This window comes from Betta splendens, chromosome 9 (genome assembly GCF_900634795.4).
Source record: "Betta splendens chromosome 9, fBetSpl5.4, whole genome shotgun sequence".
NCBI classification, from domain to species: Eukaryota; Metazoa; Chordata; class Actinopteri; order Anabantiformes; family Osphronemidae; genus Betta; species Betta splendens.
The window spans coordinates 23,974,154-23,989,343 of NC_040889.2; the positions used below are offsets into that span (position 1 = coordinate 23,974,154).

General features: G+C 40.5%; 1 protein-coding gene across 2 annotated transcripts in view; it reads left to right on the forward strand.

Moving 5' to 3' along the window:
• Window positions 1-15,190, forward strand: part of ipo11 (importin 11) — a 71,230-nt gene that overhangs the window by 20,797 nt on the left and 35,243 nt on the right. For both annotated transcript variants that reach the window (XM_029161081.3, XM_029161082.3), the window contains 9 exons: window positions 4-47; window positions 1,266-1,356; window positions 2,298-2,345; window positions 4,655-4,760; window positions 8,483-8,609; window positions 11,683-11,716; window positions 11,830-11,870; window positions 11,972-12,088; window positions 14,148-14,261. In XM_029161081.3, coding sequence (XP_029016914.1) covers window positions 4-47; window positions 1,266-1,356; window positions 2,298-2,345; window positions 4,655-4,760; window positions 8,483-8,609; window positions 11,683-11,716; window positions 11,830-11,870; window positions 11,972-12,088; window positions 14,148-14,261 — 722 coding nt within the window. The remainder of the gene's footprint in view (window positions 1-3; window positions 48-1,265; window positions 1,357-2,297; window positions 2,346-4,654; window positions 4,761-8,482; window positions 8,610-11,682; window positions 11,717-11,829; window positions 11,871-11,971; window positions 12,089-14,147; window positions 14,262-15,190) is intronic.

Genomic DNA, 15,190 nt, shown 5'->3' on the forward strand with positions numbered 1-15,190 from the left:
CAGCTGTTGAAGAAACAGGCGGAGACTCTTGGAAATACAGTTTAAGGGTGAGTCGAGACAGACTTAACCTATTAAGCCTTCAGTTCGCAGGTCTGAGTAATTTTCAGTCCACTTATAGTACACATAGTCCTACCCTTAACTCAACCACACTGGGTTAGGGGTAGGACAACACCTTTATCCAGCAGACACACACCAGGTAAACACATATGCGTTTGCTCAAGGTCACTCTAGCACATGATGTATTTTCAATAATTCGAATCTGCGGTTTGTGAGGCGACAGTGAGCAAACTGTACACATCACAGCATCATGAAACAGTGCTCCTCGGGGCTGTGAGACGTCTGTGGCTCTTTAGTTTATTGGCAGAGGCTTATCTTCAGCTGTTGTGATTTCTGAACATTTTTTCCCCGTCTTATTTTAATTTTGTCGACCCCTCATTTTCTTCCTCTCCCTATCTGTCTCGTAATGCATTGTACTTAGTTTCATCACTTAATAACTGCCCTGGTTTTTCTTTGAAGTATACCAACGCATTTTTTCTCTGAACCTCTTATTCATTTAAATCATTGTGAAGAAGAAGCAAAATGACATGACCTTCTATAATTAGTAGCTAGCTTATTACAATTAACATTGTTTCATCACTTTTTGTTTCGTCAGTGATCGCTTCTGACAGGTCAGTTCGCGTTTGTTAGCGACTCAGGTTAGAACAAAATCACCACTTTTCTCTGGATTCTTAATTAGAACAGATTGTGTGTCCGTATCGCTGTAGGTGTTGTAGCTAAACACTGTTACAGCTTCACACTGAACTGTTACATGATGTTTTGCCACGTTATAGCAGAGCAGGTTAGCTATAGGTTGCAGAGGCTAATTATACCTTGCATACAGACTAATGCAGCATCTGAATAGACCTCTGATTGTTTGTCTTGTCTTTTTTCTTCACCATGTATAAACTGTCTTACTGTGTATGTTAGAGCTTCTGTGTGCTCAGGATGCTCATCTCCCTCCATAAGCACCCAATGTAATGGCTAAATGATAGTGATGAAACTGTATAGGATTTTTGGAAGTGTCTTGTAACCTCTGACTGCCTGATACCATGGAGGACAGTTAATGGCCAAATGATGTAATGCAGCAGTGTCTATACAGTGCAGTAGGAAAGGGCATGTGTAATTTGTGACATCCAAATGAATATACTTCTGGATACGTATTTGTTTTTGCAGTGACAATGTGTATGTTTTCTCATTGCGTCTTCTGCTCTGCTTCTCTTACTTAGCCTTGTACAGAAGTATTGTTCCTGGATATCTTCCACAACTACAGCCAGACCCTGACGCCGGTGCTATTGGATATGGTTCAGAATCTCCAGGGTCAGTTAAATGTCTTTTCAAATATTATTAAATACAGTCAGCTCACTTCTCAGCAGACTGGCTTATTATATAGACCTAGCTGAAAGTACAATGCTGTCTAATGCAGCTCTGCAGGAAATTGTACATCTCTAATGGAATTGGAGGTAGATTCTGGTGCTGTACCTTTTTATTGTTATGCTGCAAGGTTTAATAATGTTTAAGTCATTCCCCTTTCGTTTTGAGCACACATGCGCGAACACACACACACACACACACACACACACACACACACACACACACACACACACACACACACACACACACGTAATGTAGGTGTAATAGGTATTATTATTTGCCTTTGTTTTGAAAGCGCGTGCATCAGCTGTGCTCATACAGTATGTATGTTTCCTGGTAATACAAACTCAGCCCCAGGCCATGCTACCTCTTATGAAACGTGACCTTGTAACCTGTGACCTTGAGAGCAGGGGATGCATACTTTAGTTCACTTTAGTGTCCTAGTGATGATGTCCACTGTTATAAGCACTCTTCTCTGTAGCCTCTGGTCTGCTGGTGAATTAGTATTGCTTAGTGCAAAATAGGTAGTTAAGACGTTTTGTTTCCACACTTGTCTTCCAAGCTGCCTTTGTTTCAAGGTGGCATAGTGGCAATTGGTTCTGCTGGAGTAAGAAAGACGCCAGATTGGATAATTCTGTGTTTAAAGGGAAGCACATATTGATTTCCAAACCTGAGATCACAACAAGGGCTATTGGGTAGGGAGCAAGCAGACCTGTGGGAGAAACAAAACTTTAATAAACTCCAAACCTCCAATCTCTCCAGGCGGGATTTAGGCGCCGGCTATTTAAATCTTGTTCCTACAATATACACAAGTTTATTGCCTATTTTACAAATGCAGTGTGTCTCGTCCTGGATATTACAGTGAATATATGCTTGTGCCTTTACAGGTCCAACAAGTGTGGAAGACCCTGTTCAGTTGCTAATGAAGGATGCAGGTGAGTGAAATGCTTCATCTAATGTTGCTGGTACAATAACTTCTAGCATTGCTCATGCCATGCCAGCTTTACTGGTATAACAGCAACACAATAGCTGAAGGTTGACAGATTTGCTTTGTTATTGAAATTTTCTACCACGGTCCTCCACAGAGCAAACAGATGGAGAGAAAGAGCAGGGTAAACTGGGATGTGAATTTGATTAAAGAGAGCTGCAGGATGCATAAAAATCATTTAGGCTAAGGAATGACATCTGCATAATGACTCTACCAATAGCTTGCTTTTTATTTTTCTAATTGTTCACAGACATCTTGGCCACCACCCATTTTCTTTCTTATTGACTTTCCCTTCTCTCACTTCATTTCCCCTTTCCTTGTGTTTTTTTTTATAAGACCTTGGCAGGTCAGACCTACCTCTCTGGTGATTTTAAGCCATATACCACTAAATCACAGACCTCTGAGATTGACTGCTAAGAGAGCCGCTGTTAAAGCTGGATGCCTGTAGAGATCCCAGCAGTTTGTTGACAGTGTAGATAAAATAGCAAACATTGCTGGATGATGATGCTCGGCTGTGGCAACAGCAGCAGCGGCCGATAATTGCGGCTGTGAGAGCTGTAGTGAAGCTCGGTGAAGTGCCAGAGGGTCATTCAATATCAGAAGGTGCAGCCTTTTTTCGTAATATTAAAATAGAAAATTTAATTATAATCGTGCAGAAACTGGTGTCTAGTGTTTTTCTAAGCTCATGGCTCACCATTATATGCCTAAGCTTACAAAGGCGCATTAGTTCACCCATTGTGCCAGAAAGAAGTTTATCCTACATTATAATAATTATTACAGTACATAACAACCATATTTGCTCTCGAAGCACAACCAACTGTTTATTGCTCCTTTCATAGCTCACAAACGCTGCTAATTGGCATCAAACCAAGATGAGCCACCATTTGCTAGTGTTGTAGAGTACCTTTTGTTGTGCAGACATCCACAAGATGTTTGGGTATTTTTGTTTGCAGTACCTGTATCAGTTGCACACCTGTCACCTATATATGACAGATGTTTTTTTTTTTGCTAGATAAGAGAATCCTCCCCCCTGCAAAATAGTACACATTAGACTAGGAAAGTGTATTTTTTGCACACCAAGAGTTGCTCTTTGGACCATTAAAACACATCTTAAATGTATAAACATCTCATTTTGGGGGATCACAACAATTTAGGAGTGTTGTAGATGTGGAAATAACTACCCTTCTCCCCAAAGCAAAGCTAAACTGCATCATTAACGCAGGACTTTATAAACAAGAACACAAAATGTGATATTCATGCTAATGAAGAAATCTCTGGGACATCCACACATTACAGGGCCCTTAGCTGTGTTTTTCTGCAGTCTTGGCTCTAAGGAAGGAAAGAAAAGCATGTGGGTTATGCCTGTCACGTATCCAATTTCCTGTCTGTCTTATTTACCTATAAACAGTAACAGCTCATTGCTTTGTCTTTGTTATAATTGACCAGGGCCACTGCATTAGCACCTCTAGACAATCCTTGTTTTCTGCATATCCCCCAATACATCTATCACATCTGTCTTTGTGTCATGATAAGTAACACAAATTATGTGCGAGAGGCTTTTAGCTGCATCATAAATTTTGGATCATCTGTGATAATTAGTATTTTTCATCTTTCTGTGTCATCCTTTAGCTTCTGTGTTGACTTTTCTCTCTCATGCATTTTGTAGATTCCAACATACTTGTGTTTATGACTGGAAAAACAAAATAAAAATAAAACAAAATTGAAATAATAAAAAAGTTTGTTTTAGTTAAACCTTATTTTCTGCAGCTTTAATTTTTTTTTCCAATCTCTGTCAAAATTTATTACGTTTAAAGTAATACAGAAATGGTGTGGCTCGCTTCGCTTTTAGCTCTCTGTCTTTTTATAACCTCATCTTCGGATTTTCATGTTGTCTTCTTTGTGCTCTCTGCATTTTGCTACTTTCCTTTTGCTGTTCCTGATGTACACTGACCACACTCCCTTTATGAGATATGCCTCATTCATTTTAAATGTGGTGGGCCAAACCTTAGGCATTACAGCTGTCCTTAATAAATTTGCTAGTGAGTGTAAATACTGGTGCTAAAACTCTGTATTTTGTCTCATATTGGCTGTAATTAGTTTATTCATCTGATGGGCAGTGTTGTAGTATAGAGGCATTTCCATCTTATTGCATGTTTACTACAGTTACATTGCAGCTCAGTGTTAATTTGCTGGTCTCATTTTAATCATTGTGCCTGAATGGAATGGATTTTCTGACTGTGCTTGATTTGTCTGCAGTATACAATGCAGTTGGACTGGCAGCCTACGAACTCTTCGACAACGTGGACTTTGATCAGTGGTTCAAGAATCAGCTTCTTGGAGAGCTGCAAGTGAGCCATCACAGGTACTGGACTGGAAATTGCATTTTTCTTTTAAAATGTTTACGCATCTTTTAACATTTTACAGTTTTATGAAGAACATAGGGTAAAGAAAACACATTTACTCAAAGACCAAATTAAATAAATATTTTACATTCCAATGCAAATGATAAATATGTATAAGATCTGTAATGCAAAACCAGGTTATTAAAATAAAATTCTAATGGTTGGTTTAATATCAGCCAGCTGCAGTAACGGTGGACTGAAAGATCAATGCCTCTTAAAGGTGACTGGAAAAAGGAAAGTAGCCGGAGGCGAGGTGGTGCAAGTGATGCAAAGAACAAAGATGTGCCCTGTACACACAGGCCCAAAGACAATCAGAACAAAGAGCCTGCAGCACTTAAAAAGGTCAGCCACTCAGGTTGGAGCTGACATCAGAGTGCAGACGTGCTGATGACACGGAGGCTCTGTTTCCAAACTGTGTAGGTGCACGTAACCCTTCCACTTTTACCCGCGTCTTGATTCCTTTGTTCTTTGTTTCTTATCTTTGTGGTTTCATCAAGACAAAGTCACTACAAAACACAGGGATGTCATATGTGGACACAGGAATGAATGGAACCTCGCAGCAAAGGGTTAAACCTACAAGCACAGAAAGCTCTTAGCAGTTACTGGTAACCTTAGGAGTCACATGCTAACCCTATCGCTTACACTACTGTAAATACTATGCATTTTCCTATTAAATATATTGAAAATTATAGTAATGCAGTGGGCAATTACCACATGTAACATCTGAGAGAAAAAAGCATGAGGAAAATGCCCCACTAATACAAATCAACTGAAATATCATTCAAGCAAGTGCCATTTAACTAGGAGGCTGTTAGACGGTTACCAAAGTTTTTCTACTTAATCTTAAACTTAATCCCGTGGATCAAAAGGGTCACAATGTACAAGTGTAACATTAAGACATTTCCCATCTAAAGCCAGCACTTTGATATATCCCACGGGTCTCCTAAAGGAGAGAATATATGTTTTCATTCTACCCCTGTCAGCACAGCTTTAAAGGTGTTACATTCTGCACAGCCTGCTCTGACAAGATGTAGTGTTGCCACACTGTAAAAATAATAAGCATGACTAAAACAGAACATGGAGGAAATACTTCCTCGGCTTGGCAATTTCTCAGGAGAGGCAGAAGGATGGCACCTATACTGGCAGCTGCCAGGAGCCACATTCAAAGCAAATTCTTCCAGCTTGCTCACTTGCCCGGTGCACATTTGTCAGCGTTAAGAGCATCCTCAGCGCTGCCTTCCGTCCTCGGCCCATGGGTTCTGGCTGTCACAGCCATTAATGCAACTTTAGACTTTAATTCACACCACAAAACAGCAGACACTGTAATAAACATTAGAAATCCTTTATAAAAGAAGAGAGGTCAAACTGTTTTCATTCACTCATTGTAATTGGTGAAGTTTGAATTGTATGTTCGTGCCCACCTGTTGTCACACCTGCGGGATGTTTTGCTGCCTGCTTGTGTTACTGCTCGTAATTAGCCTGTGTCAGTTACAATGCTGTTTCCTAAGGGTAGGCTGTCATTGAATTCCTAATCATTCCGATCTTGCTCATCAATTTTGGTTTTGCTGGCGCTGTGATCGCACCTGTGGCTGCGCCTCGGGCATTCAGCAAGCTCCCCTTAAAGGTGTTTCTATAATCACTGCACTGAGAAATGCTCATAGTCCACACTTAAATCACAACCTGCTGACGTTCTTTCCTCCCGTCCTCTAACTCAAACAAAGACCCTTGTCGTATCTGTGATGAGCTGTGATGTGCGACAGTCCAGAGATGACAGCGAGTCTGTTTTTGAACACCTCCTGTAAACACACGAACACAAGTCAGACGCTGACACTAAATCCCGCTCCCACTGACATCCTTGAGTAGCCAGAAGAAACCCTTTGTGTCACCTAGACAGACAGTGAGACTCAGATGCAGCGTGTTTCATCATTCCTCAGCCAGACTTTTGCAGCACTTTGGCATTTGGACGTTGTCTTTTGCGACTTGACCTTTAGGGCAGCCACTCTCCTGGGTGACCATTAGATCTGTAGAGCTGTAAAAATTTAACTGATGACGGAGACATTGAAAAGTTATATATGTTGAGTTTTTGACAAAATACCCACAAACAAGTGCGTCACCCCCTTTTTAGATAAAATTAGTTTGGAAATGTGCTTTTTATTAACTTAAAAATTTGTCCACATGTATTTTCCATGTGGTTGCCAGACGGATGGGCAGGTTCGCTGACAGCTCTGTGAAGCTATGGAGGTACAGACAGATTTCAGGGGAGCGAGTCATGTCTAACCTTTAACTGACAGACAAATACCCCTGTCAACCTGCCTGTCCATCTGCTTCCCACCCTTTTCTTCCATTTTTCCAGCAGTGGTAATAATAAAAACTGAACAGCTGAACTGTCTGTGTGTGTGTGTGTGTGTGTGTGTGTGTGTGTGTGTGTGTGTGTGTGTGTGTGTGTGTGTGTGTGTGTGTGTGTGTGTGTGTGTGTGTGTGTGTGTGTGTGTGTGTGTGTGTGTGTGTGTGTGTGTGTGTGTGTGTGTGTGTGTGTGTGTGTGTGTGTGTGTGTGTGTGTGTGTTTTATTTTTTGTGGCTGTCAGTCACGAGGTTTCCCTTGGTCTTTTAAAATTCTTTTTAAGTTTCTGTGCCACCTCCTCCTCTCCTCTCCTGCCCAATCCCTGAATTTGCACATCTGTAATTCAATTATTTACTCCTGGTGTCACTGGGTTGTTATCTGTGTCTGTGTTTGGGCCAAGATGTTGTTTGGAACCTGATCACTGAGAGATCTCTGGGAATCTGCCCATGACTATTGTCCATCCCCTATGGCAGAGGCTTGAGGAAGGCTTGTGGATCTGTGCTCATTTATTCTCTATGGACGCTCTTCCGCTCCAGTGGTTTAATTTAGCAAGAAGATGGGTGGTTTTGTTCAGTACAGGTACTGCATTGATGGCATTTTAGTTTTCTATATATGTTTTTTTTTGCCTGTTTAGGCTCAAGTTTGTAGATAAATCAATTATATTTTTTAATTTTACAAAAACAAGCATTTATGTTTATCCGTGCAAGCAACTCTCTCTCATCTTCCCTGCGTGTACACGCACTCGTGCTGTGCTTGCCAGCTCCTAATCCAGAGTCATGCAGTTTCTTATTTGCTGGCTTGTAGCCTGGATTTCAGCGACCTAGCTTCCTGTGGTTATTTGACAAGAAGCCAAGGAGAGTGTCACGCTCCTGTTCCTTATCCTCACATTACTCTTGTCCTCCATTCCTCCATTCCAACACCCTTGCTGGACACCACAAGGGCAGATGTCAAGGGACACCTCCACTACAACTGTTAAAAAAAAACACATCAGTTCCCAAGATGCATTGCAGGCTTTTGGGACACTACTTAGTTCGTAGGTTTTTTTTATTTTAGTGGAATGTGTGTAATGAGTATTGGAGAAACCTGTGATATAGATTACACTATCAGAGCAAATTACATTGCAGTTTGTCCACTATACATAAATCACTAATACGTTTTAGGATGAGGAACCAGCAGTGACACTACTAATTTGATTATTTCAATAGCGGGCCCACATTTTTATTGATCCATTACTACTGCCGCTATATTATACACATAAAATTATGGTGCTTACTAAATTATGACTGTAAAGCTTAAGTATTTTTCTGCAGCCAGACCTTCATTCTCTCTTCTTCTCTGCAGGTACAAGTTGATTCGCAGACGGGTCATCTGGCTAATAGGACAGTGGATCTCTGTCAAGTTCAAATCTGATCTTAGACCTTTACTCTACGAGGTCATCCTGAGCCTCATGCAGGATCCCGACTTGGTGGTAAGACACCTGCTGACAATATCTTTGTTCATTTACCGAAAAGACCATTTCATTCTGGCACGCCAGTCATATTTACTAGAAGGTGAGTTGCACAAGCAGATCAGACCTAAATACAGCATACAAAGCACAGCTATGACGTTCTTAAAATTTTGTCATCTGATTTTTTTTAACACAGTCTTTTAGAGCTTGTGTGAATGTTTTACCAGAGTTTCTATTATTTTCAATGAAACCATGTCTTGCGTTGTATATTAGCTGTTAGAGCTACTGTGATGCAGTCAAAGTCAGACTGCGTTTAGCCATGTAAATTATGTGCTACTTGTAAAATTATGGAAAATTCGTTTGTTTCATCATTTATTTATGGAATAGGCTAATTAAATCTTATCACTACCTATCCACCTCTATGAATACCCATTTTGTTAATGTGCATCTAATTGCCTCTTTTGCATCAGAGTCCATCTCTGTGTGGAGGAATGTTTCCATGTGTGTTTGCACTCTTTGGAGCAGTACACATAATGTGTGGATAATGTAATTAAGATAATGCAGCGCACAACTGAAAATAAATTGATAACATTATTGTGATGGAGAAGCCATAATCTCTTCCGTGTTACAGTATTAATTGTCCATCCCCAGATGTGTCTTGTAGGATGCCTCATCCATTTTGATTGCCATAGGTGACGCCAAGGTTATAAAATAATATACAGCTGCAGTTAAATTAAATGGCATCGTATAACATTTTGGCAGTTGCTGCATTTTGCTGGATAAAGTAATAAGTTATGCTGAATAGTAGGTTTAATTCAAAGGTTTATGCAGCAACTGCCTCACTTCATGAAAGCTTCTCTTATATTACTGACCAGTTCACCATCCATGTTGTACTTTCTGATCAATATAGTCTTAACCAATTACATGCTAAATAAGAATGAGTTATTGATTTTAACCTTTTAAATGGTCTGATGGAGAACACTCCACTCTGTCCATCAGTCCACTTGGTTTTCAGTGTTTTCATATGTTATGGTTACTCTTCAGAAAAGTCACTCAAAAGGAGAATCATTCTGAGTAAGTCATATGTAACCTGCATTTTTAGGGTAATTGACACGAGATGTATTCATATGGTTCAGCAGATTGTCATTGTGAGCCACCAACAGCTGTTTATACACAGATTAAGAAGACTTAAAACTGCTTAGGTGACAAGTTGGACTCTTTCTGTTTATAGTGCACGTATTAATGTTTTCTAGAATTAGCTCCTAACACGTCCTTTGGCATCATCAGGCTGTGAAATATTTAGTCAACAGTTAGACTCATTTCTGCTTCAGGTTTCTTGAAGGCAGGGCAGCTTTGAGGAATATTAAGCATGGATTTTTAGCTCATGAATGTAATCCTACTCTATCACGCTTTGGTTAGTGCTCAGTGGATGCACTATCCTGGCTGACATCGGTTTAAAAACACAAATTATTACTGAAATTGGAGATTAGAACCTGACAGCAAGGAGATATCGGCAAACAGGACATTACAGTGGATTGAGTCCCTTACTGTATTCCTTAGTCATGCAAACACAGCTCTGGTTGATTCATTTGTGGTTTATGCTGGCTCACATGGAAACAGTTAGTCTGGATGTCACTTCCTGTGTGTTTTTTTTCTTCTTTGCTATCTGTTGTTGAGTACTAGAAGCAAGATGAGGCTTTTTTTTTGTTTTGATTTGAGTGAGTAGATTTAGGGTAATTTCCCCAGGTTGAACTTTCATTCACATTTAAATTCAGTTTGAACCTGTTGTTTTTTAGTATCTGTCAAAAACCGATTGAGACTGAATAATAATGTGCTTTGACTGCATAATTTTGAGCTGCGTGTGTGTGTTTGAGACCCATCTGAGTATTTCATCAAGCAGCCTATTATCTTCTACACTTAGTGCCGGAATTGAAATGCAGTTTTTCTCATCAGTATTTGAATTGCCAACAAGGCGAGTGCTGATGGCAGTTGATGGGTCTCGTTCATCAACACATCCTTTTGTTACTTTTTAATGTATGCAGCATTACTAAAACATTATTCAGTCATTTTATGATCTGACATATGACACAGGACGCTTGGAGGATTTGCAGGTATCTAAATGTAGCTGTCTGAAATTCAAAGTTGGGAGAATGTATAGTTTCAGTTGTCCTTATGCTTTTTTTATGCACTGAGGGTTTGAAACCTTTGTGGGTGGTGGTCAGCCAACCCATCCTGACAGTTTTAACAACCTGCAATTGGTTTTCTTGTCTTTCTGACAGCTGTCTAAAGATTCCTTTTTTGTTCGTTTGCAAACAGTACACACGCTCAAAGTTGGATAGAAATGTATAAATCCGTTGAAATTTGCAGCTGCAGCAGATTAGCATTAATGACAAGTTGTTTTGTAAAAGGTGTTAAAGAGCTTCCTGTTTATTTAAAGCAGTCACTTCAGCTACAAGTATCTTTGTCATATTTCAAGGATTCAACCTTGAACTAAATCAACATTACAAACCTTTTATGAGGCATGTCGTGTTGATAATGCATAGTGGCAAATTTCCTTAATTATTTCATTAATTACTATGTGAAACAATTAAATAGAGACAGACTGTAATTGAGTTCTCAGCTTCTTCCTCACTGGCTTTCTTTATTTAATCTCCTCCCCTCCATCTGATCACTTTCTCGCCAATGGACGTTGGTTGTGACACTGTCAGATTACACTGCTAGAGTCTATAAAAGCAGAGGGGCCACTTCCTTTAATAACGAACAACAGCCTGTATTTAGCCAGCAGGGACACATTCACATGGAGTATTTAGATATGAAAAGCTTTTGTTATAATGAGCCCTGGTTGTTGTGGTCTTTGTGAGGCTGTCATTAAAGGAAAATGTAATTATGGTTTTTGTGTTTGGTTGTGAGGCTGCTCGGCAGCTGTGAGAGTCTTCTGTTGTTTATCGGTCTTTTCTGGACATCACAAACTCCACTGTGTTTCTATCTGCCAGTAATAATTCAAAGCTCAGAGATGGAAGGGTAAAAGTTCCATTCATCTTTGTCCTTTGCTTTATTTATCCTAAATAACTTTACCTTTTATTTCTCCTTACAGGTACGCATTGAGACGGCTACAACCTTGAAACTCAATATCCTCCTCTTTGTATATCAATTACTGCTCATGTTTATTTGCTGTAATTGCATCGAGTCATTTTTTTATGCCAAAGCAGAATTTTTGCTTACATCCTTAACCAATGGCCACCTGTTGATGACTTTGAGTTCCGGACAGAACAGTTCCTCCCTGTGAGTCTGCCAGTCTTGCGTGTGATGGTTTATTGGTAGTCGCCAGTTTAGGTTGTGAGCTGCCGTTTTCCTAATGTTTACGCTGTGCTGTTCCTGTCTAGTACCTCGAGTCTATCTTCGGACTCCTCTTCCAGCTGTTGCAGCAGGTGACAGAGTGTGACACTAAAATGCAGGTGCTCCATGTCATCTCCTGTGTGATCGAGAGAGTCAACATCCAGGTGAGTTCTAAAATTTTAGCTGACATCTTTTACTGATACGTTTCACGGTATAAAGTATAACTGAGCTGTAAAGCATCTTTGAAGCAGATTGCCATCTGGGAAAAGGCTACTGAGCATTGCACAAATTGTTGTCATTGACACTGCAGGAGACACGTGAAGCTGTTAAAAAACATTATAACACAGGCACCAAACAGCTGCCGTGTTTTACTAGCCTCAGAGCACCAAGGTAAAACAACCATCTGTCTTTAGCTATGGCCTGACATTAATGATTTTTCACATCCCCCGACTGCTGTCATATGAAGCCTCCCATTCTTGACTCTTTGCAGATCATAAGGCTTCAGGGAGTCCTTATGTGATGCCTGCTCCCATTTACCATGATGATGCAGTCCCCCCCCAGTCACTGCACTACTGTGGCCATGTGAATTTCATTTTTTTTTTCACTTTTTTTTTCCACAGGATCCAATAAGATGTTCTAATCCACTTAACTGCCAACCCTTAAAAAGCTGACCTCCCCCTTGACCCCCCAAAGGCTCTCCTCAGATCCATTTTAAGCACCTTCCCTTAAATGATCCTTCGACTTAAATCTGTCACAGAAGAAGCTTTCATCCTTGTGAGCTGTCAGCCTGGTTAAGACTTCCCCAGTCACTGGCCCTGGCTAAAATTCTAGTGTCAGCGTATGTCCTATTAATATTCCAACCCTCCTCACAAGAGATTTTGAATCCACACAAAGCGGCAGCATCTAAGAATATCAGGCAATGAGACAATGAGTTGAGATTAACCTAAAAAGAGCAGTGAAAGATTTGAGCGGTACCCTCTCCTTTTTCCTCGCTGCGCTACATGTCACCCTCGTCTGGTCTGTGACTCCTCTCTACTTTTAGCTTTAATCATGTTCTCATGACTGTGTGTCACGTTTCTTTTCTACTGTTCCCTCTGCTCTTGCCTTTATAAAGGTCTCATAAAAAAAGTCCTAGTTTGAGAGCCACACAGCAGCTACAGGGAATACGGCAGATGTAGGGGAGCACGAGTCAGCACAAGAATTTGGTAGAAAACTTTTTGAAGTTTGTAATTCAGTGACATACTCTGATCCTTTAGAGGTGTCTGGCTGCTTCACCTGAATTACCCCGTGTGCAGTCATATTTTCCAATTTGACACAGAAGCGGTGGCAGCCACTTGGTGTCTGAACATCCTTATGTTCCTAGTGTTGGAAACAAAAGGGCTTGATCTATCTGTAGAATCTGGGTTATAATAACAGACCCATATTATTGTGTGACAGGTTTGTGCTGTGCCCACTGTTGTTTGGAGCATAGGAGTCAAAATTTATTAAATAGAACAAGAGGATTTTTATATGACTACGCACAGTTTTTATATCATTGATTGTCCAAATGGGGGAAAAATGATTTGTAAAACCTAAACTCAAACTCAGCTGCTTGTCGTTGTTTGTCACACGATGGTTGCACTTTAGAATTGGGGATTGAAAGAATAAACATCATTATGTTGCCTCCAGGTCTGATTGTTGCTGCAGGATCTGCTGCAGATCTACAAAGACTTGTGCCATGTGTCAGCCAAATTGGCTTGCTCATGGTCTTTGACAGACCGTTGACACGCCAAGCAATCATTTCAGCTGAGTTCTGATTGTCACTGTCATACTAGAATGGAAAAAAATCTATTCTGTACCTTAATGTAGCTGTCCAGTTGTTTCAGAAAAAAGGGAACTGTGCCAGACTCTCAGATTTAGGCAGATGGAAGCAAAAGGAAAGGAAGACAAGCATATTAAACCTCCATTTGCATAGTTAAAGACTGGTTTCTATTCACTTCTGCGCGACTTAAAAGCCAAATTAATCATTATCTCATGTAAAAACATACAATTTTCTTAGGCAACAATAAATCAGAAATTTGCATTTTCTATTTCTTCACCCCTGATTAAAGCAGGAGGCTTCTGCATTGTTCACATTAGATTCTCAGATATTTAGCATGAATTAAACATAGTCTTCGTTGTCTGCAGGTAATTTGTGCCGTGCGTCTTCTTATTTGCCTTGCTATTTACTCTCCCCCGCTTCAGATCCGGCCGTACGTAGGCTGCCTGGTTCAGTACCTACCCCTGCTCTGGAAGCAGTCTGAAGAACACAACATGCTTCGATGTGCCATCCTCACGACGCTCATCCACCTGGTGCAGGTATGTGCTACAACCTGCAGGCACTGAGCATTACAGCAGCGTCTCCTTGGTTGAGCAGCTGTTACATTTCCGCGTGAGTGGTTTAAACACAATATAATAAAGGAAACAAGCGTGTAGTCACTAGTAGGCGTATGTCATCATATGATCAACTGTGTAACGCAGCTTCTTTTTTTCCACAGTGTCAACAATGTTAAGTTGGTTCTTTTTCCAGATCATTGTTGTCTTTCTGACTGATTTTTTTCCTGGACGCTCACCAGTTTGATTGCTTTGATCCACAGCACACATTTGTCTGCCTCTCCCAGAGGATCACAAAGAAAAAAGAAATCATTTAAACTGAACAGTTTTTAAAATCTGCTGCCAGGAGTAATACTGTGATTTTAACTCAGTAGTTGCATTGGTTAGAATCACCTTTCATTTAGCGTTTTTGTGTTAATTGGCTATCATGGTTCTGCAGTCTGGCAGGTGGTACTGGTGCGTGGCTCTGGCAATAAGTGTGGTTTTATGTGTCTGGCCACATGTTGCTGAGGCCCGGTTCCAGGATGTCTGCCAGAGACGCCTACTGTAGGTTAGCGTTTTCCAAAAACACCTTATGTGTCAGATTTAGCTCTTTTCTTAACCTTGCTTCTACCTGCTTATGTGGATAAGGCAAACTTTGCAGCAGTGTGAATGGAAGTTGTTTAATGTTCCTCAGTCAGTATTAATGAGGGTGATCACTAACTGGGATTAAGAAGGAAATAGCACTAGACAGCTACTTTCCCCTTGGAACTAAAGCAGCCTTTCTCAGCCTGGAGATATATTTGAACCCCTGTGTGACTGCTGCTGCATTACTTCACAGTGGGAGATGAAACACTGAGTGATAGACGCACACTCCCTTTGAGAGAGCAGCACAAGTACACATCTGGCAAACTGTATGAGGCACTGAGGGTGTA